This window comes from Salmo salar, chromosome 19 (assembly GCF_965601325.2).
Source record: "Salmo salar chromosome 19, fSalSal1, whole genome shotgun sequence".
NCBI lineage: Eukaryota > Metazoa > Chordata > Actinopteri > Salmoniformes > Salmonidae > Salmo > Salmo salar.
In genome coordinates, this window is record NC_138309.1 from 76,077,541 (window position 1) to 76,101,753 (window position 24,213).

Below are 24,213 nucleotides of genomic sequence, written 5' to 3' on the forward strand. Positions count from 1 at the left end.
TTGTGATGTGAATGAGGATACCAAGGGGAGCTGGTTGAGCACCTGGTCGTGCTGTGAATGAGGATGCCAGGGGGAGCTAGTTGAGCACCTGGTCGTGATGTGAATGAGGATGCCAGGGGGAGCTGGTAAAGCACCTGGTCGTGCTGTGAATGAGGATGCCAGAGGGAGCTGGTTGAGCACCTGGTCGTGCTGTGAATGAGGATGCCAGGACAGATAGTGAGAGCGATTAGTTGATTGTTGTAGATGACTGAGGGAGATTAGTAGGCAGAGAGAGAGAGGGAGAGAGAGAGACAGAGAGAGACAGAGCGACCGAGAGAGAAAAAGAGAGACAGAGCGACAGGGAAAGAGAGAGCGAGAGAGAGAGGGATGGAGAAAATGATAAAATGTGTATAGTACACACGGGCGGAGCTAATAACATGGAACCCGGTGCAAATATTTGTCACGGGCCTCCCTACCCTGCCAAACGCCAAATGTTTCTTTGTGAAGTTTCAGAGAAACACAGATGAACTCTGATTCAAGGACATACCAAGCAACACTGTTGTGTGTGCATATTGTACGTAGGCATGGCAAGATTATCTCAGGAGGGAAATGAAAAAGATGCAGAATCTTCAGACCACAACATTTTTTTAAAAACACCTGCATCATGATCATCAGCATATTTTCATTTCTGGCATTTACCATGACTACAAACTCTACTCTGACGCCCCTGATCTCAGAAACTCAAGAGATAAATAGATATGATCAACTAAAAGTCTTGCGACGACAGAGTCAAATATACTGGCCAAAAATATAAACACAACATGCAACAATTTCAATGATTTTACTGAGTTACAGTTCATATTAGGAAATTAGTACATTTAAATAAATTCATTAGGATTTCACATGAATGGGCAGGGGAGCAGCTATGGGTGGGCCTGGAGGGGAGCCATGCTGGGGAGCCAGGCCTAGCCAATCAGAATTTGTTTTTCCCAACAAAAGGGCTTTATACCAGATCAAAATACTCCTCAGTTTCATCATCTGTCCGGGTGGCTGGTCACAAACGATTCGCAGGTGAAGAAGCCGGATGTGTGGGTCCTGGGCTGGCGTGGTTACACGTGGTCTGCGGTTGTGAGGCCGGTTGGACGTACTGCCAAATCCTCTAAAACAATGTTGTAGGCGGCTTATGGTAGAGAAATTAACATTACATTATCTGGCAACAGCTCTGTTGGACATTCCTGCAGTCAGCATGCCAATTGCACACTCCCTCAAAACTTGAGACATCTGTGGCAATCAGGGATCAAGGTAAGACCCAAGTGCAGACCGTGTGAAGTAACAATGTTTATTCTAACACTAGGGGCAGGCAAACGACAGGTCAAGGCTGGGAGGCAGGCTCAGGGAGAGTTCAGTAACCCAGAGGGGAGCAAAGGTACAGGATGGCAGGCTCAGGGTCAGGGAGAGTTCAGTAACCCAGAGGGGAAACAAAGGTACAGGATGGCAGGCAGGCTCAGGGAGAGTTCAGTAACCCAGAGGGGAAACAAAGGTACAGGATGGCAGGCAGGCTCAGGGAGAGTTCAGTAACCCAGAGGGGAGCAAAGGTACAGGATGGCAGGCAGGCTCAGGGAGAGTTCAGTAACCCAGAGGGGAAACAAAGGTACAGGATGGCAGGCAGGCTCAGGGAGAGTTCAGTAACCCAGAGGGGAAACAAAGGTACAGGATGGCAGGCAGGCTCAGGGAGAGTTCAGTAACCCAGAGGGGAAACAAAGGTACAGGATGGCAGGCAGGCTCAGGGAGAGTTCAGTAACCCAGAGGGGAAACAAAGGTACAGGATGGCAGGCAGGCTCAGGGAGAGTTCAGTAACCCAGAGGGGAAACAAAGGTACAGGATGGCAGGCAGGCTCAGGGTCAGGGACAGGCAGAGTTCAGTAACCCAGAGGGGGAACAAAGGTACAGGACGGCAGGCAGGGTCAGGGTCAGGGAGAGTTCAGTAACCCAGAGGGGGAACAAAGGTACAGGACAGCAGGCAGGTTCAGGGTCAGGCAGATTGGTCAGGCGGGCGGGTACAAGGCCAGGAAAGGCAAGGGTCAAAAACCAGGAGGAAAGAGAGAGGCTGGGAAAAGACAGGAGCTGACAGGACGAACGCTGGTAAGCTTGACAAACAAGACGAACTGGCAACATACAAACAGAGAACACAGGAATAAATGCACAAGGGATAATGGGGAAGATGGGCGACACCTGGAGGGGTGTGGAGACAAGCACAAAGACAGGTGAAACAGATCAGGGCGTGACAGTGGCATTGTGTTGTGTGACAAACTTCCACATTTTAGAGTGGCCTTTTATTATCCCCAGCACAAGGTGAACTTGTGTAATGATCACGCTGTTAAATCAGCTTCTTGATAAGCCATGCCAGTCAGGTGGATGGATTATCTTGGCAAATGAGAAATAACCACTAACAGGGATGTAAATACATTTGTGCACAACATTTTTGAGAAATAAGCTTTTTGTGCATATGGAACATTTATGGGATCTCAGCTCATGAAACGTGGGACCAACACTTTACATGTTGCATTTAGATATTTTTTCAGTATATAACAGAAATCACTGATATAAGATCACTGGCTTGATTGTGTGCCGACTTAAACAGAAGCAGAGACAGCAGCCGACAGATATCTAGAATGGCGTCGGCCATAAAGCTCAGCATTCTACTGGCTGTTCTAGTCAGAACCTTACATACCGATACATATCATTTTGAAGCAGCAGGGAAACAATATACCTTTGACATTATTCATCATAAAAAAGACTACTGTTTGTTATTCAGTTCCACAGCTGAAGAGAGCTTGCTGCTGTGGAACACTTCTAACAGTTCCCCTGAGAATTCCCCCCTGGCTGCAGGACTACGGGACCGACTAAAACGGACTACTTTATCTCCCTGGATCCAGAATCTCACTCATTCAGACTCTGGACGCTACAGTGTGGAGTGTTGGACAGATGGCAAGGTTTTTAGCATGAGCAGAGGATATTCAACTGCTCAGGTTGACCACTCTTTTCAACCGGAGCTCTAGGCGTTTTGAGGGGTGCTCATTCCCACCCTCTTTCAGTCTCATTCCCTGCCATCTCTCTCAAAGGGTGATGCTGCCGATATACAGTACCAGTCAAAGGTTTGGACACACCTACTCATTCAAGGGTTTTTCTTTATTTTTTACTATTTTCTACATTGTAGAATAATAGTGAAGACATCACAACAATGAAATAATACATATGGAATCCAAAAAGTGTATATTATTATTATTAAATTATTTGAGATTCTTCAAAGTAGCCATGTAACAATCCTTTTTGTGTTTTTCCGTCTTACACGATATAGAATTTGATGGGAGTGCCTTCCTCAACATGGATGTCGAGGCTACCTGTCTAAAATACTAGACCCCTCTGATCACATGATCAAATGACCTAAGTATGACCTTAACGACCGCACAGAACACTCACTCAGCAAGAGCTAACTTGTGTTGTAATGAAACACCCCAGGCTTTGTCCCTTTTTTTGGGGTGACGCCAATAGTCTGTCGGTATGTAGCCTCACTATCCCCACAGCAATTACTTCCTGTAAACAATGCTAAACAATACAGGGGGGAGGAGCAGGAACAAGAGGACCAGGAAGTGTATCTCTGACTCATCCTCTATTCCCATCCCATTTGTACCACTGGTACTGCACATGAGAATTCAGTATTGTTCCATCCCTTGGTGCCTGTAGCATGTCTATAGATACTGGGATGTAAACACAATGGGCCTGGCTATTCAACTCCAGGCCTGGAGGGTCAACATTCTACTGGCTCTCTTTTCTACCACCAGTTGGTGTCCCAGGTCTGAATCAGTCCCTGACAAGAAAGGTTTGGCCCCTCAGGCCTGGAGTTGAATAGCCGTGCCACGGGGCTTCTAGAAGACGGCAAGAAAGACAGGTAAGCCACAGTAAACAACTTGGCCCAAGTGGAACTATTCCGGAAACCAAACTTGTAGATAGAGTACCTTCAAAACAAGCATTCTCTCTCTGTCACAGGAGCAGAGGCTCAGAGAAAGGTTTCATGTGGGGCTTTGGTTACCGTCTCTTGGGCTAGTTCAGCTAAAAGCCTTGGGGAGAGGAGAGAGGGGCAGTGTGTGTGTGAGTGGGCCCTGTCCCTACCTCCCCCCTCTCCAGGCCTAGAGTTACACTTCAGTGGCCCCAGTCTCCATTGGCAACCCTGGACACTTTGTTCGGGCGGTGCAACCCAATCCCCTGAAACAAAGGCCCACTCTGTGGGATGTCATACACTCATTCAGCAGCCAAGGTACCTCTTCCTCAGCCAGAATAAAAATGAGAGGTAGGCCTACAATAAGCTGTTTATCCCTGGACTACACCATTAAAAAACACTAAAAAGCCTCCTGAAATGTGAAGTCCCTCGTTTTCATTTACTCAGAGGTTCTGACAATATCTGTTTTCTCCCCATCTGGAGGTAATATTACTTTATTGGAGCAGAATGGAGATAAAGAAATACGTGTTGGCACAACAAAATAGTCTGGATTGCAGCTGAGCACAAATCACCTCTGTTTAAGGAACAAACTGGATATACGGACAGCAACATACAAGCACAAAGCACATCCACTCACAATGGTAACACTGTTTTTACATCAGCACCCACTGGGCACAGACGTCAATTCAACGTCTATTCCACGTCATTTCATTGAAATGACGTGAAAACAACGTTGATTCAACCAGTGTGTGTCCAGTTCCAACAGTTCCAACAAATAACTGTCGGTCTCACCGTAATTCACCGTTAATTAACAAACACATTTAGCAACTCCTGGCTTCCAGACATAGCCTACAAGCCATTTTAAAAAGTTGAATAAATCCATGTAATATAACCTACACCTTCACAATAAATCTATTATTTACTTTAGACAGTTCTAAAGAAGCATGATCTGAAGAAAATGTCGTCTATTTCAGAAGAAAAGAATAGCATATTCTGATACTCTGAGTTGTTCTTATGTTAGGTTCTGATGTGGCTATGCCAAATGGCTGTGGGCTACATTAGTTCGACAGCAGAAAAGATTTGCTTATAATTCCGTGGCATTAATTTGTATTATTTTATAGTATGAAGAATACAATTGAACAAAGCTGAATAAAATAGAAAGGATATTTTTTCCAAATGATTTGAGGGAAAGCACACATGCAAATATTCTGTGTAGTGTGGTTAACAATGAAACAGGTCCTCCTATATGCTTAATTTAGAGTTATTAATGTAACTTTAGTTGTTCTACAAACGTTGGGCTATATGTTTTGATGTTTAATACATTGTAAGGCTGCATGATGAGACTCTAATGATGATTTGAAAGACATGAGCTCTGCTTTGTTTTTTTGTGCAGGCTGTACATACTCCAATAGTCTCTCATTCACAATTTGACAAGCACTTGATAATGCCTCGAATTTCATGGCGCCATTCCCTTTGTGGCCGTAATGCACCCTAAAAAAAACAAATTCAACTTTATTTGTCAAATGCGGCGAATACAACAAGTGTAGACCTTACTGTGAAACACTTACTTTACAAGCCCTTAACCAACAGTGCAGTTCAAGAAGAGTTAAGAAAATATTGAAGTAAACTAAAGTAAAATATAATAAGAAGTAACACAATAGCATAACAATAACGGCAGGTAGCCTAATGATTTGAGCGTTGGGCCAGTAACCGAAAGGTTGCTAGATCGAATCCCCGAGCTGATAAGATAAAAATCGGATGTTCTGCCCCTGAAAAAGGCAGTTAACCCACTGTTCCTAGGCCGTCATTGAAAATAAGATTTTGTTCTTAACTGATTTGCCTAGTTAAATAAAGGTAAAATAAAAAATATAAATAAATAACGAGGCTATATACAGGGGGTACCAGTACCGAGTCAGTGTCCGGTGGTACAGGTTAGTTGAGGTCATTTGTACATGTAGGTAGGGGTGAAGTGACTGCATAGATAATAAACAGCGAGTAGCAGCAGCAGTGTACAAAACAAATGGGGGGGGGGGGGTCAATGTAATAGTCCGGGTGGCCATTTGATTAATTGTTCAGCAGTCTTATGGCTTGAGGGTAGCTGTTAAAGAGCCTATTTGGTCCTAGACTTGGCGCTCCGGTACTGCTTACCATGTGGTAGCAGAGAAAACAGTCAGGCTCTACACCCCTTATAAAGCGGATGAATGTGCTTAAAGTTATTTGGCCACTTTAGTTGTGATACAAACCTTATTAAAACATATAGGCCTATGGGCTAGGCTACATGAGGTGTGTGACTATGATTAGAACAAGTCGCAAAAAAAGGCATTGTTTCTTATTCTGGGCATCATTCACATATAATTCACAAGTGATAGGCTAATATTTTCACTCATCAGACTATTCTTGATTTAATGTTGTCTTTACATATACTAAATAATATATATATGTGACATTTGTTTTGGTTTTGAATGGACCATTATCATGCACCTGTATCAAAACAGGGCCAGCGGGAAAAACATACATACCATCTATGCACTTAAATAGCGACTGGAGGATGCTTTCCCCGTGGTTCATTTTCATGCCAGCCAGGTAGGCTATTGTAAATATAAGCAATGTGCTTAATATTAGGAAAGTTGAGAAATAAATATAGTAGGCCTAGCCTATAGAAAGCTGATGGGATCCTCCTCTTTTTAAGAGGCCATCAGTCAGTTTTCTCACACATTTGCATAGCCTATAGAAATGTTGAGCAACATGAGCTCATGGGTTCTCATGAAGTGCTTCATTAGATTTTTGATTACATTTGCATTGATGTCAGAGTGATTAGAGAGACAATAGAGTGCTGAGTACCAGGTAGTTAGAAGGCATTGTAGGCTACTAATGACCATCAGCAGAATCAGAGCTTAGAGAAGCCGAATTATGGTGACTAAATGCTCACATGGAATTTGACTGCCTTCATGACTCGTGACCGGTAATGGCGTCACCGCAACAGCCCTAGCTCTAACTCAGTGAATCTCTAAATTGTACTCCGTACATTGGGGGGAGTGTTATGTCGAGGGTTTACCAAGTTTGTCCAATAGGGGAAAGAACACCAAACCAAAGCTCCTCCGTAATTTCACGTATTTGATATATTTCAGTCCTAGGACAACTGATTCAAATCATTCAGGGCTTGATGACCTAGTCCTAGATCAAACAAGTGTAACAACAGGGGTTACTGGGGAAGTTTGGGAAACGCTACAGTATCTAATAGAGGTCTTTCAATAACAAAATCACAATTCTAACGCAAGCTTCCAATTGTCTCCTGCCACCCCTCTCCTCTCCACTGTGACTGTTGCCCAGGTTGTTCTTTAAAAAGAGAAAATAACTGTTCTCAATCAACTGACCTTGTCAAATAATGTGTAATGCATAATGTGTTGGCTCAGGACAGATTCAGAGAAATGGGATGGTTGCAGAGTATGGAAAGATACGATGACTTGGCTTGCTGCCCTTTACTGTGGGACGGTTTCTTAACCACCCCAGTCAACAGAGCTAGTCAGTTCAATTGAAGCACAAGGGCACACACACACCACACACACACACACACACACACACACACACACACACACACACACACACACACACACACACACACACACACACACACACACACACACACATTTCATGCTGGCTTAAGCACAGACATATTGCTTACTATATAACCATACAAATATGCACTAACTAGCATGTCCTCTATCAGAAATTGACACACACACACCCACACACACACACAGTATTATTCTGAGTGCTGCAGCCTGCATTATATTGCTTATCCACAAGGGCAGATGTGGAAGCCAACAAGGCATTAAAATGTAATTATGCCCAGGGTCTTATTTATGGTGTTAGAAGCCAGGTTGTATGATGCTTAGTGTTCAATGTTGGACTCTGCAATACAACTGCAAACCAGAGCTGGACATTGAAAATGGATCATCAGACCTGCAGGAGAACAGTCACAAATAATGATCGATTGATAATCCTGACATTGGACGTAAAAATGTCCTCAAAGAGAGCTTATTATCAGGGTCGCTTACCAACCCAATCAATGGTCCAGATGTGAATTTGTATCAAGAGACATACAGTACAATTGATTGTTGATTGCCATTGAAGATAGTTCAGAACTAAAGTATACTTCTCAAATGAACACTCTAAGTGAAGAATGATCAGGATGAAAATGGTCTCCCGTAGCAACGGCCCACACACACACACACACACACCACACACACACACACACACACACGCTCATGTCTCTTTCAACCCTGAGAATTAGAGTGTATCCTGAAAGGGACTATTTTAGAAGCAAGTTTATTGGGCAGGTTAGGGGTGGAGTGGATTAGGTGGGGAGTTCTAAGTCTCTCTTGTACCTCTCCACACAATTTTTGCTCCTCTCAGCAGGGCAGAAAAACATGGCTACCAGCCAGGAGAGTATCAGAAAGCCATTCCCTTCACATTCAAAATAGTCCATTTTATTTTTACTGTGCAAATGTGCCTCCTATTCTTAACCTGCACAAAAGCTGGATAGGGTTGACAAAAATGAAACCTAGACGCAGGTGTGTGTGTGTGTGTGTGTGTGTGTGTGTGTGTGTGGTCTAATTAGAGGAGTTTGGATCAATGTGGGCTGCTGTTGTTGACTGGGTGCTGCTCACTCCAGAGTCACTCTCTCCTAGTGTCTGTCTTTTCCTCTGTCTCGAGGTCATCCATCTACCAGGGCTGACTCAATACTCAACTCTGTGTGTGTGTGTGTGTGTGTGTGTGTGTGTGTGTGTGTGTGTGTGTAGCAGTGCCAAGCTGCAGTCATGAATAAGCCTGCTACTAGATATAAACCAATCGGGAAACCCGTCTACCTCTGCCCAGGACCCAACACCTTGGGTTTGCGTCTCCGCCCCCTTCCCCTTCGAACAGCCTCAATTCATCAGGGCATGGACCCTACAAGGTGTCCAAAAGTTTCCACAGGGATGCTGGCCCACATTGACTCCAATGCTTCCCACAGTTGTGTCAAGTTGGCTGGATGTCCATTGGGTGGTGGATCATTTTTTATTTATTTTTACCTTTATTTAACAAGGCAAGTCAGTTAAGAACAAATTCTTATTTTCAATGACGGCCTAGGAACAGTGGGTTAACTGCCTTGTTCAGGGGCAGAACGACAGATTTGTACCTTGTCAGTTCGGGGATTTGAACTTGCAACCTTTCGGTTACTAGTCCAACGCTCTAACCACTAGGCATTCTTGATACATACGGGTATTCTTAATGTTTTGCATACTCAGTGTATTTCTCATCTCCAACACGTAAAAACTGTGCGTCATAATCTACAAGTTCATTACTCTTGTTGATAATTGGCACTGGAGGGGTGTTTCAGCTAATTGCACAAAACGCACCGCTTCAATCGGATAATGTTATACATTTAGACTTCAATGCTTGCGCTAATAATCCCTGGTAAATAAATAAATCAAATCAACACTGAGTAAATGAGAAATGGCTAAATGGGTCTTTGCATCCCCCCTGGTAAGACAGAAACCGATCCAAAACCGCTTGGTTTACATGACTGAAACATTTGGTTCTCACATGAGCGTCAGGCCTAAATATAACCCCCATGTCCTTCCAAACAATGTTTCCAATAACACACTCGGGAGACATCCTGTTCACGTTGAAAGTTTCTTTATCCTTCGGGTGAAACGGCAGAGATTTACAATGCTCTGAGGCTGCCGGATTGTGATGACCGATGTGGAGGGCATTGTTTAAATGTTACTGTGGCATTATCATGCTGTCTGTGGGTGACCCTCCCAGTCTGCAGTAGCACTAGGTTGGTCTTATTCTTGGATGTTTTGTTTTCCTATGTGAAAGAGAAACAATGGTTGCTTTGATGTCCAACTTGGGGGTTCCAACTTCCTGTTCCCTTGGCCTGCTGGGAGATAACAGAGGAAGCGACAGATAGCCATCGCTCTTAATGTTCATTTTTGAACACACACACACACACACACACACACACACACACACACACACACACACACACACACACACACACACACACACACACACACACACACACACACACACACACACACACACACACACACACACACACACACAAATAAATGCATGTACACCAAAACCATCATCCATACCTTGTTAAGCAATGCTGAATTAATTGGATCCCTAACAGGCTAAATCTGTGCTCTCCCTCTCTTGGCTGTTCTGTGACTGTGCACGCTGAAACAGCTTATTACGATCTTAATGCTGTTATCGCATGTATGGAATATGACTTTCACATCCATCCTGACCAGTCACCCTCTGTATGCTTCTAGCGGCTGAAATAAAACCTCCCAAGGACGTGTCTACTCCAGATAAATCCGTCCGTTCAAGATGCTCTCTTTCTACTCCTCTTACAAGTGAACCCCTCTCGTCAGTTGTGTGATGCTCAGCCAAGCGGAATAAACATGGGGTCAGCTCCAAGTGTCGTTTTAGAAAGGCCAGAGCATCGTCTTTCCTCTCATCAGCTATCGACAAGGACTTGTAGCCCTTTCCTGCCGTCACATGACCTAGTTGCCTCATGGGTGGAATATGAATCATATTTTTCATGTTTATCATAAATAATATTACTTATAATTCTAATATTATGGATTTTTTTAACCCGCAGAAAATCCGGTGTTTCTATGTGAAACAGTTTTTCTTCTGTGATGTATATGAAGAGTAAGACTGAGGTGCAAACTCAACATGTAATACATCTCAACTCTATATCTGACATGGTACAGGTCTTCTTCTTTTATCCCATAACTATGTGTGAGGTGTATACTTTTGTTTCAAAGTAGATTTGTTTATGACTACCAAGACCCTGATTTAGCCCACTGCTGTAAAAGGTTTTAAACTGCCAGCTGTGTACCTAACCTCAACACAAAAACGTGGACACTACAGACAGTAATCCTCCTGAATGTTATACTGCCTGAGTGGTATTTCACCAAGCAGGAATGCAGGCTAATGCTCAAAAAACACTATTGTGAAAAAAAACTCTACATTGTCTGGTGGGATTGTACTGTATAGGGTCCATTGTAGATAGAATGGACCAAGGGAGGACTATGCCTCTACTGCCCTACTTCTGCCTCAGCCACTCTGTAGACTGTACATTACATATAACATGTATTATATCCCATCAGGCTTATAGCCAGCAAATGTGTGTGTCCCAAATCAGGGTGGATCCCTGGCCCCTGAGTCAGACCATTCCCCCTGACAGGACAGGTCTACTCTGGAGCTATCGCTACTCTGTGCTAGTCCATATGTTCTACAACAGCATCTCATCCTGGCGATGACCCCCAAAACAGACACATCTCAGGACCTCCACTTATGCAAATGAATAAGAAAATGGCATACACTAATTTCTTCGTTATGTGGGTTTCTATTTGACCAAGTTGTTTGCTAAAGAGCCTTCATCAGAGTATGAACTTCCCCTTAAATATCCCCACTCCATCTATAGAGTAGGTTTATGGCCATTTCAAAAACCATGTATTCCCACAGATAAAATGACAACCTGTGGTGCATCATGTCAAGTTTTAAAATGTCCAGTTTTTTCGTAGACAGGCTCTCTTCTTGAGGCTAACAAGGTACAGTAACGTACCCAAAAGGATAAAAACAGTTTAATGTAATTACTTTACAGAAAAGCTTTGGGGAGCCAGAGAGACCTATAATTATCTGCACGGCTGTCGAGGTGATTAAAAGCTGTTTTGGGCTGATTTACTCTGAGATAAGAGGTTAAAATGAAGACTTTCACTGAATAATCCATCTTGCCCTTGGTGCCGGCTGAGTACATCCTTTCCCTTACAGTACAGCACATCACAACCTCAGCAGTTGCAGCGAGAGAGAGAAAGGGGGGGGGGGGGGGTTATAAATAGGGTTCTTTTCACTTACACTGATGGAAATTACTTGAGAAATCTATTTTAAAAAGGGTCAAATTAAATTGTGATTGAAATTCACTGTATACAAAATCGTGTACTGCCTGTCACAAATTTCCAATAAGCAATTTGTGTCTATTTCACAATAATCTGTGATAATGGGTTGGCTATTCATTGTTAAGACTGCATCATCATCATTAAAGGCACCTTAGCTAATACTGTTAACTGAGACTTTGTTGATTTGAATAAATTTATATTAAACAAAAAAATTATATGATATATACTTTCTATATGATGGGATTTAACATTCCAGATTCTGTACATGTTTGCCAGTGTTCCCCTTTGAAAGCCACAGAGAAGGATGTTCGCTATTCATACAGGCCTAGCCGAGAGGCTTATTCTAAATGACACTACTAGGTCTACCGGAGCAGCCAGTACGGGTGGTGACATGACATTATCTTGGACATTCTGGGCCAAATCTTCAAATCAAATCACATTTTATTGGTCACATACACATGGTTAGCAGATGTTAATGCGAGTGTAGCGAAATGCTTGTGCTTCTAGTTCCGACAGTGCAGTAATATCTAACAAGTAATCTAACACATTCAGAACGACTACCTGTACGTCTGCTTCCAACACACTCTCAAATGCATAGATCCCCTGAACGCAGCTCACTCTCCTGCCCACTTTCCAACTCACACTCTCAAACGCATAGATCCCTGAACGCAGCTCACTCTCCAGATCCCAATCACCTGAATTCTGATCACCTGTTCACACACCTGTATGTCATTATCACACACTATTTAGTTCAGTTCTTTGCACCCCATCATTGTGAGGAATTGTTTGTTTTGTGACACACTTCTATTCAGAGCGCTGGTTTTCCTGTAATTTATTCCTCCTGTGTATGATAGTTTTTGCCTGCCTCACGCCTTTTGCCCATTTCCTGCCTGTACTTTATTGGATCTCCCAGACAACGTTACTAGCCTTTTCCCTGCCTGTACTGTTGCCTTTTTGGACCCCTGTGTATGACCTTCTGTCTGCCATTGGACCCAGCTACCTGCCTCCTCCTGTGTATAATCTTCTGCCTGGCCCTGGACCCAGCTACCTTCCTCCTCCTGTGGTCCTTTACAATAAACACCTGCTGTGCCCTGCGCTTGAAACCAGCTCTCTGTCTCCCATCGTGTTCATTACACTACCTTATACACACAAATGTAAAGGGATGAATAAGAATATGTACATATAAATACATGGATGAGCGATGGCCAGTGCGGCATAGGCAAGATGCAGTAGATGGTATAGAACACAATATATACATATGACATAAGTAATGTAGAATATGTAGACATTATTGTGGTGTTATTAAAATGACTAGTAATAAATGGATTTAAAAGGTATTTAAGTGGCCAGAGATTTGAGTCTATGTTGGCAGCAGCCACTCAATGTTAGTGATGGCTGTTTAACAGTCTGATGGCCTTGAGATAGAAGCTGTTTTTCAGTCTCTCGATCCCAGCTTTGATGCACCTGTTCTGACCTTGCCTTCTGGATGATAGCGGGGTGAACAGGCAGTGGCTCGGGTGGTTGTTGTCCTTGATGATCTTTTTGGGCCTTCCTGTGACATCGGGTGCTGTAGGTGTCCTGGAGGGCAGGTAGTTTGCCCGGGTGATGCGTTGTGCAGACCGCACTACCCTCTGGAGAGCATTGAGGTTGTGGGCGGAGCAGTTGCCGTACCAGGCGGTGATACAGCCCGACAGGATGCTCTCGATTGTGCATCTTTAAAAGTTTGTGAGTGTTTTAGGTGACAAGCCAAATTTCTTCAGCCTCCTGAGGTTGAAGAGGCGCTGTTGCACCTTCTTCACCACGCTGTCTGTGTGGGTGGACCATTTCAGTTTGTCTGTGATGTGTATGCCGAGGAACTTAAAACTTTCCACCTTCTTCACTACTGTCTCGTCGATGTGGTGCTGTTTCCTGAAGTCCACAATTATCTCCTTTGTTTTGTTGATTTTGAGTGAGAGGTTATTTTCCTGACACCACCCTCTGAGGGCCCTCACCTCCTCCCTGTAGGCCGTCTCATCGTTGTTGGTAATCAAGCCTACCACTGTAGTGCCGTCTGCAAACTTGATGATTGAGTTGGAGGCGTGCATGGCCACGTAGTCATGGGTGAACAGGGAGTACAGGAGAGGGGTGAGAACGCACCCTTGTGGGGCCCCAGTGTTGAGGATCAGCGGGGTGGAGATGTTGTTTCCTACCCTCATCACCTGGGGGCGGCCCGTCAGAAAGTCCAGGATCCAGTTGCACAGGGTGGGATCGAGACCCAGGGTCTCGAGGTTAATGACGAGTTTGGAGGGTACTATGGTTCCCTCCAAACTCATTCTTACATAGTTATTCCTCTTGTCCAGGTGGGATAGGGCAGTGTGCAGTGTGATGGCGATTGCGTCGTCTGTGGACCTATTGGGGCGGTAAGAAAATTGGAGTGGGTCCAGTGTGTCAGGTAGGGTGGAGGTGATATGATCCTTGACTAGTCTCTCAAAGCACTTCATGATGACAGAAGTGAGTTCTACGGGGCGATAGTCATTTAGTTCAGTTACCTAAGCTATCTTCGGAACAGGAACAATGGTGGCCATCTTGAAACATGTGGGCACAGCAGACTGGGATAAGGATTGATTGAATATGTCCGTGAACACACCAGCCAGCTGGTCTGGGCATGCTCTGAGGACGCGGCTAGGGATGCCGTCTTGGCCGGCAGCCTTGCGAGGGTGAGATCTGCACTTACTCAATTCATTGACACACAACTCTTACTGCCGGGGCCTCCCGAGTGGCAAAGTGGTCTAAGGCATGGATCGCAGTGCTAGCTATGCCATTAGAGATTCTGGGTTCGAATCCAGGCTCTGTTGCAGCCGGCCGCGACCAGGAGACCCATGGGGCGGCGCACAATCGACCCAGCGTTGTCCGGGTTAGGGGAGGGTTTGACTGGCAGGGATGTCCTTGTCCCATTGTGGCTGGCCGGGCACAGTGCACGCTGACACGGTGGCCAGGTGTACAGAGTTTCCTCCGTCACATTGGTGCAGCTGGCTTCCAGGTTAAGTGAGCATTGTGTCAAGAAGCAGTTTGGCTTGGTTGGGTTGTGTTTCGGAGGACGCACAGCTCTCGACCTTCACCTCTCCCGAGTCCGTACGGGAGTTGCAGCGATGAGACAAGACTGTAACTCCCAATTGGATACCACGACATTGGGGAGAAAAAGGGTAAAAAAATAAATATCAGAATTAAAAAAAACTCTCACTGCCATTAATGCAAGATTTACCTGCAAGTTTGCCATTCGGTTCCTTCTCCCTTTTTAAGACATTAGTTTAGACATTTAGACCTGCGGTCAGCAGAATAAATTAACACAACATTAAATGAACTAACCTTTCCCATCAGAAACAAGCTGCAATGTTAAATCCCATCATACAGTTGTTTGGCCCTGTCCGGGGGTATCATCGGATGGGGCCACAGTGTCTTCTGATCCCTCCTGTCTCAGCCTCCAGTATTTATGCTGCAGTAGTTTATGTGTCGGGGGGCTAGGGTCAGTCTGTTACATCTGGAGTATTTCTCTTGTCTTATCCGGTGTCCTGTGTGTATTTAAATATGCTCTCTCTAATTCTCTCTTTCTCTCTTTCTGTCTTTCTCTCGGAGGACCTGAGCCCTAGGACCATGCCTCAGGACTACCTGGTATGATGACTCCTTGCTGTCCCCAGTCCACCTGGCCGTGCTGCTGCTCCAGTTTCAACTGTTCTGCCTGCGGCTATGGAACCCTGACCTGTTCACCGGACGTGCTTGTTGCACCCTCGACAACTACTATGATTATTATTATTTGACCATGCTGGTCATTTATGAACATTTTAACATTTTAACATTTTGACCATGTTCTGTTATAATATCCACCCTGCACAGCCAGAAGAGGACTGGCCACCCCTCATAGCCTGGTTCCTCTCTAGGTTTCTTCCTAGGTTTTTGGCCTTTCTAGGGAGTTTTTCCTAGGGAGTTTTTCCTAGCCACCGTGCTTCTTTCACATGCTTTGCTTGCTGTTTGGGGTTTTAGGCTGGGTTTCTGTACAGCACTTTGAGAATATCAGCTGATGTACGAAGGGCTATATAAAAATAAATTTGATTTGATTTGATTAGTATCTTAATTTGATCACCCTATTGTTGAAGGAGATTTCCTGCACAGCAAGAAATGCAACCTTGTACTGTATTCAAGGTTCAAAAAGGCTTCTAAAAGTTTGTAATTTCCACTTTAAAAATGTCAGACTTGATTTGCCCAAACAAAAAATATATCAACCCCTACAAAAATGTCCATTAATTATTATCCACAAAATAATTTACATTTCCTGACACTGCAGGATTATTTTCCTGCTGTGAGAAACTGGTCAAATTTTGATTCTACATATGTAGATCAAAAAAACTCATTTTCAAACCCTTGCGGCAAAGCCCCTATGCCTTCCTTTTCAATGTTTTGCTAGTCACCTGTTTTCTCGAATTTCACACAGATAGTAGAGCGCTGAGGCTGCGTCTCTGATGTTTTCTGGGCTGTTGGATGGTTTTGCGTTAGGTGTCGCTTTAATGAGCTCAGGCCTCAGTAATCCAAATGAACACGATACAGCACTCTATTATATAGCGCTCTGATCATTGAGCTCAGCCATTGAGCTCAGCCATCACTTCACTGGTACTTCTGTTAGTTCCCAGGTGTTTCTCAATTGTGTTAAGTGGCTTTCTCTCCTCGTCTCCTTTCCTTCATCTTTGTTGATCTGAAAAGATAGTTGTATAGCAATATGGAGGATGCTAGAATGGAATGACCTGGAAATCGCTTTCACCTGTCTCATTCTTTGATGTTATAATATATAATAATAATATATATTCCATTTAGCAGCATGTTAGTTTAATAAGTAGAGGAAAAGAGATGGGTGGAGGATGACTCTTTTGACTATTGAGATGCACCTCTTGTGCAGCAGGAACGCTTTGTGACAGAGGTTGGGGGGATAATATCAAATAAATAAAGAGCAACTTGGCTGTATTTGATCAAATACCTAATTAGGTCAAAATCACATGCTTCGATGCAACACATAACTAATGGTTTTGCTTTCATTTGTATAACTATTCATGCATAACATTCTGGAGCATATCGTCTCTAAAAGATACTCTGCTTCAGATCTCTGCCTTTTCACAGCTTTTCAGCTCTGGGTTCTCTCATAAAAGATTAGTCAGAGCGTTACATAAGATTCCCTCATATCTCTTGTCTGCATGACAAATTGCATTGTCAACCCCTGTATGTGTGGTGAACAATGGAATTTGAAATGCTACTTAGCTTTTGGGGCATTTGTCATATCCCTCAATGGCAGTAGTTGAAAATCACTCATGTCATCGTCACCATTCTCATACAATTGATATTCACATCTATCACTGCCTCATATGGTAGAGTTATGGTATTCTGTAGACATTAAATATAAATATATTATGGAAATACAATATTTGTTTTGGTTTAAAACTATAAGGCACAGTACACCAGACAGACTTGGAAATGGGATTTATCTTTGCATCACCACTTTCTATTGAGAAGTCAGATTAAATAACATGATCTAATTATTCTAACTTAAAAAGAGATGGTAATTAAATATAAATATTTTAGAGAAATTTGCATTTAAAAGATGGAATTGGCATGACTGAACATAAGCCTTCCTCTACACTGCAATAACGCTATGCAGGAGTGGATGCTTAAATATGAATGATGAACTGGGAACTCAGTGTCACACAGCTTCATTTAAAAGAGCCAGGAATGGCAGATGAAATATTTTCTCATCCCCTGACATGTAATTGACCTCGCAGTATTCCTTGACCTACGATTAAGCGGAGGTGAACTCTGGAGTGAGTGACTCCTGGGTCTCATACCAACCCAGGACTGACTGTTAGTCACTCAGTATAAGACTAAAATATGTTGAAAATGTAAATGCAATGCACAACCTGTAAGATTTGAGAGTTTATTACAACCCATCATGACCTAAAATGCAACAGACATATAACATATGCATGCATACAGGGAGATACTGGAGAAACCAAGGGTTTATAATACCTAGACACAGAGGAAGCCAGTGGGAAAAGCATATATTCTTGCAACTTAGTAGATTCTGTCCCGAGACTCTGGAAGAGAAGCTTTACCCTGAAGGTCAAAGGCTAAGTAGCATTACTTTTTCCCAAAAGTTTCAGAGAGTGAAAGAGTGAGTAAAAGAGAGAGAGAGAGAGAGAGAGAGAGAGAGAGAGAGAGAGAGAGAGAGAGAGAGAGAGAGAGAGAGAGAGAGAGAGAGAGAGAGAGAGAGAGAGTCCAAAGAACCTTGGTTATTATAAGAACCTTTAAGGTACTGACCCAAGGTTTGGAAAGCGTGGGGGCGGTGTTTAAAAGAGTGAACCACTCCAACATATTGAGGAACACCTTCATTTCACTGATACTAATCACCATGACAAAGTGTGTGCCATTTTTCAAACATGCACAGCCATACACAAACGTTTGTTTGTTTTCAGGCACAGTTCAACATCCGTTGCTATGATCTTTCTATTGGCCCCGTCACGTAGGGAATACGGTCAGAGCACTAAAGGCATCTAGAGGCTATGGAGAGGTATAGTATCATAATTAAATAGATGGGCTTGGTTGAAACAAAGGCTACATTGTATTAGTCTCCCCCACTGGGAGAAGAAACAGCTTTATGGCCCTAAAAGTCAGGGTCATTTTCACCCAAAGCAGCCATAAAGTAAATGCTACAGGGTGTGTGAGGAGGGTAGGACAACGTGTGTTCTGTTTGCAGACTTAGAGGCTGTGTTTTGGTACACTCACCTGTATGGCTCTATAACACAGTCTTTTCTTGGGGACTTCTCTAAACAAATATGTTGAAATGACATGAAACAAGACTTTTGATGAAAAACAGTTTGGGCATTTCTACTGTGTGTCTGTACTGATAATACAGCAAATATATATTGTCTATGCCTTATATATTGTTCAAATGAAGGCTACATTGAATCAGCTCATTGGCAAGAGTGGTATGGACCACCTTTACATACAATCCTATCAATAACAATACAAGGACAGCAGATTAAATTCACTTTAAAATGTTATTGAAATGCTGGAGGTGTTCTTCTTGAACAAACTGCACTATACATCCACACTTCCACACTAGCATCAGAATCTGACCCTTAATCTCACCCACACTTGTTCAGCTAAGTGGGCGTGTATACTCCCCTTCCCTGCAGTTCTGAACAAGAGCTTGGTAGAGGTAACCCTGCAGTTCTGAACCAGAGCTTGGTAGAGGTAACCCTGCAGTTCTGAACCAGAGCTTGGTAGAGGTAACCCTGCAGTTCTGAACCAGAGCTTGGTAGAGGTAACCCTGCAGTTCTGAACCAGAGCTTGGTAGAGGTAACCCTGCAGTTCTGAACCAGAGCTTGGTAGAGGTAACCCTGCAGTTCTGAACCAGAGCTTGGTAGAGGTAACCCTGCAGTTCTGAACCAGAGCTTGGTAGAGGTAACCCTGCAGTTCTGAACCAGAGCTTGGTAGAGGTAACCCTGCAGTTCTGAACCAGAGCTTGGTAGAGGTAACCCTGCAGTTCTGAACCAGAGCTTGGTAGAGGTAACCCTGCAGTTCTGAACCAGAGCTTGGTAGAGGTAACCCTGCAGTTCTGAACCAGAGCTTGGTAGAGGTAACCAAGCACATGGGCTGTGCTTTATATAGAAAGAAGAAACAGTAATTGCACTCCTGTAATTGTGTGTGTGTATATATCCATCCATCCCTCTATCCATCCCTCTTTCCCTCTCTACCATCCCTCCCTCCCTCCCTCCCTCCCTCCCTCCCTCCCTCCCTTCCCTCCCTCCCTCCCTCCCTCCCTGTATGAATCGTGTGCTACAAGAGCCTGTTATAAGCCAAGGGCTGTTTTTTTGAATGGTAAAGAGAAACACAAAGCAGAAAACTAGGCAGAAGCATTGGCTCTCCATCTCCTTTCATGCTGGGGGACTGAAATAGACTTGTTGTGCTCTCTGATAGAAGGCCCTAGTTCCCATGTTGTTCTATGCAACAGGCCAGTCTCCAGCCTACTCTTTTATTTCTCATCTGAGAGCTTTGCCCTAAAAAAGAGCCAGGGAAAACCAGACACGTCATGTGTGTGTTTCAGAAGTAACAAGCCTGAGATTACTGGTACATCACCCAGGCTTTGGAGACGAGGACAGTGCCTTTTCTCTCACATGCATGAACTAGCTCCCCTGTACTGTAACACTGACTTTTTAGGAAATTCTCATCTTGACTCACCTCCATTTTTTTATGTTCATGTGTAACCGGTGGGAATCGAACCTGGGTTTCAAGCTCACCAACCCAACGCCTTAACTATTAGACCAAGAGGACACCCTCAGCATCCGAGGGCGACAAAGTGTCAGGCAGGCGCACCTCATTCCGAGAGCATGATTCCAAATCACCTACACTATACATGCATTGCCCATTAATTCCCATGTGTCCATTCTCTACATACTCTACATCTCCACTTAATCAACAAAACTCTTTAAGACCCCTGACAAGCCCTAAAACCAAAGCAAATAATTAGCTATAGCAGCGACACTCACGCATTGCAGTAGGGCTTCTTATCGTAGCCTTTGTAGTTCTTCATGTTCAGAGTCATCTTACACACCTCGCAGTGGAAGCATCCTTTATGCCAATTCTGGAAAAGAAAACACAAATTATATTTCAAGTCAGTTTGACCTTGCACTGGTGCTCAAATCTAATCATTGTGAATGAATGGCTGTTCTTTTTTATTTAACTAGGCAAGTTAGTTAAGAACAAATTCTTATTTACAATGACGGTCTAGGAACACTGGGTTAACTGCCTTGTTCAGGGGCAGAACGACAGATTTTTACCTTGTCAGCTCGGGGATTTGCTCTAGAAACCTTTTGGTTACCGGCCCAACGCTCTAACCACTAGGCAACCTGCCGCCCCTCAGTTAGCTGGGAGGCGCAGAGATGACCGATATTCCAGATTTCTATTATCACAACCAAGGGGATTTTAAACAAAAACGACCAGTTTGTGAATTAATAAGGTCCTCAAGAAGAAAGGTTTATTAATTAAACAAAGGTTATCTATTTCAACTCATTCTGTGGAAATTACTGATTCTAAATTGAGTAAATAATTTTACTAAGAATTTATGTTTCTGATGTATAGGGTTCTGAGCTGTTGGCCTACAATAGGCCATGCATTTGGTTGCAGATATACCGGTGCTACGACTGTCCACTGGCGTTTCAGCCATGGATTTGTTTGGATGGGTGGCATACAGTATTCAGTGCCCATGATGTGTTCACGTGGATTGCATGTGCGTGATGTAATGTGTGTGTGACGTCCTCAGAAAGTGGGCCACATGGGTTCCATAGGGCCATATGGCCAGGACCAGGGTTTGGGGTTTAGGTAATGGGCAGGCCTGCGGAAAAAGTAGAGCCAAGGGTTGATGGTTTACTGTGTTCTCTGGCTTGGGTAATCATTTCTATTGAGGAACTTCCTGGAGTTCAAACATTGACCAGGGACTTAAACACTAAGTTAAATTAAGGGGTTGGGCTTTGACAACTTCGACATAAGGCGCTCACTCCTAAAGGACCTTTCTATTATTAAAAACGGTAATAGTAGTAGTAGTAGTAGTAGTAGTAGTAGTAGTAGTAGTAGTAGTAGTAGTAGTATAGACCTAGGTCTGACAGAGAAAAAGAATGCAAAGTGGCTATTAATCGATCATTAACTAGTTGTAGGCCATATTCAACCATAAACCAGAATGCATATGTTGGTCAAGTGCACAAAAAGGACGAGCAGGTAAAAAATGAAAGGATCACACACAAGAAAATGCCAGTCATTCCCTATTGAGCAAATCTGAGAATATGTCCTTCAGGGGATAAAGGGTAAACTTGTAGGCTATCCCATCCCCTTGCCATGTCAATATGACGCTACATCATCAATATGATGCTCAATATCCTCCTACACTCATAGGAAAAAAGGTGCTATCTAGAACCTAAAAGGGTTCTTCAGCTGTCCCCATAGGAGATGGAACCCTTTTTCTGAGTGTATACTACAATAGATATGCCATTATAATACACATATCATGAGAGTAACACAAGCTAAACAAAACCACACAAAAAAACGAACTTTTGGTATAGTCAAATGTTGGCTATTATGGTTTTGTGCTTAGCAGTGCACTCGCTGTTCTGTAAAATTAGACTATGTGGCCAAAGAGAAGTTTGAATCAAAGTTTTAAAAAATCCACCAACAGGCTGCTGAAATACAGCGCAGTTAATTCTGATATAGACATAATCATAAGAGTGCATTGAAATTGTGATAATCTCACCTTGTCAAGGCAGTTGACTTTCTCCGTCGGATAGACAATTTTCCCACAGCGCGCACACGGAGGGTTCATTTTCAAATATGCGTCTTATTCCCCGCGACAATAAATCAAATGTATTAGTGTGCAAATAGTTCTTTGAAATCTGGTAACAGCTTTACTTCACATCCCGAGGTCAAGTCCGTAGAAATAAAGAAAGTAGCGCGTCTCTCAGAGTTCGCACAGTCACTACCCTGTCCTGAGTGGATGCCGCATTACAATTGAACAGACGTAAGCTGTGGCTGCTTGTGTGACACAGCACCTACCACGATCCAAGCTGTTTGATTCAGCGACAGCGCCAAGCCAAGACCACATGATGTTCCTGCATTCTTTATATTTGAGAGAGAGAGAGAGAGAGAGAGAGAGAGCGAGAGGCCAAACTAGGCAGCAAATGAAATTCAACATAAGCCTATTCAATTGAATGTACCGTTGAAAGCTGATGGATAGGCTAAAATTGTTGTCGTAGGCAACAAAAGATAAGCAATGTTGACTTGTTTACGTTGTGTCAAAGACCAAGCATCACATGAAAGGCTCCTTCACTTTGCAATCTTTTCATTTAAAAAAAGACTCCTAATTCTCTGTAGAACCATCCTTGTTTCCATCATCAGTGGCAATCCTAAATATGTGGACCAGCAGCACAACTGAAAGATGAGCACAGGCAGAAAATGTCCCATGGTAATTTGTGTGAAGACAAAGAGACTGGCAGCATTACATAACAAATTCAGTGGGAAGAAGATCAAAAGGATCCCATCCCGAGGATGAGCTGAAATATAGGCACGACCACATGCACACACATAGATCTAGAAATCCCAATCACAACAAACCACCTGAAAAAGTGTGTGTGCATCCCCATGTGCATTTGTAATTTGCAATAATTTCCCATCTTAAAAGCATTTTCAGCACAATACCCATACCAAATGACTCACTCTCTCATTATGGTCGACTGCAAACCATTTCCACCCCAGAGGTCTGTCCTGAAGTGACATAACAGCAGCAGTCAATCAATGAAGTGTTATGGGAAATAGAGGTTCGGCCTGTGTTTCAATCATTTGGGGAGTGCATGCCAGGCACACTGGACCCACTCCAATTTCCCTACCGCGCCAACCGATCCTCGGAAGATGGCATCACTATTCACACGGCAGTAACACATCTGGACAAGAGGAACACAGTGGCTTTGGAAAGTATTCAGAACCCTTGACTTTTTCCACATTTTGTTACTGCCTTATTCTGAAATTGATTAATTTGGCCTTTTTTTGCTTGTCAATCGACACACAATAATACCCCATAGCGAAAAAGCAAAAAAACAGGTTTTTAAAAATAAATAAAATGTAAATGATTTACATAAGTATTCAGACCCTTTACTCAGTACTTTGTTGAAGCACCTTTGGCAGCAATTACAGCATCAAGTCCTCTTGGGTATGATGCTACAAGCTTGGTACACGTGTATTTGGGGAGTTTCTCCCATTATTCTCTGCAAATCCTCTCAAGCTCTGTCAGGTTGGATGGGGAGTGTTGCTGCACAGCTATTTTCAGGTCTCTCCAAACAGTTCAATCTTGGTTTCATCAGGCCAGAGAATCTTGTTTCTCATGGTCTGAGAGTCTTTAGGTGCCTTTTGGCAAACTCCAAGCAGGCTGTCATGTGCCTTTTACTGAGGACTGGCTTCCATCTGATCACTCTACCATAAAGGCCTGATTTGTGGCGTGCTGCAGAGATGGTTGTCCTTCTGGAAGTTTCTCCCATCACCACAGAGGAACTCTAGGGCTCTGTCAGAGTGACCATCGGGTTCTTGGTCACCTCCCTGACCAAAGCCCTTCTCCCCCGATTGCTCAGTTCAGCTGGGTGGACAGCTCTAGGAAGAGTCTTGGTGGTTCCAAACTTCTTCCATTTAAGAATGATGGAGGCCCCTGTGTTCTTGGGGACCTTTA

At 43.6% G+C, this 24,213-nt stretch overlaps 1 protein-coding gene across 2 annotated transcripts in view; it reads right to left on the bottom strand.

Annotated features, from left to right (window-relative positions):
* Positions 1–22,595, bottom strand: part of LOC106579556 (LIM zinc-binding domain-containing Nebulette) — a 78,632-nt gene extending 56,037 nt beyond the window's left edge. The window contains exons 1-2 of one of the 2 annotated variants that reach the window (XM_045702701.2): positions 22,255–22,595; positions 20,501–20,595 (exon numbers count right to left, since the gene is read on the bottom strand). In XM_045702701.2, the coding sequence (XP_045558657.1) occupies positions 20,501–20,595; positions 22,255–22,323 (164 nt within the window). In that variant the 5' untranslated portion in view covers positions 22,324–22,595. The remainder of the gene's footprint in view (positions 1–20,500; positions 20,596–22,254) is intronic. The other variant, XM_014159582.3, reaches the window with a different exon arrangement.
* Between the last annotated feature and the right edge of the window lie 1,618 nt (positions 22,596–24,213).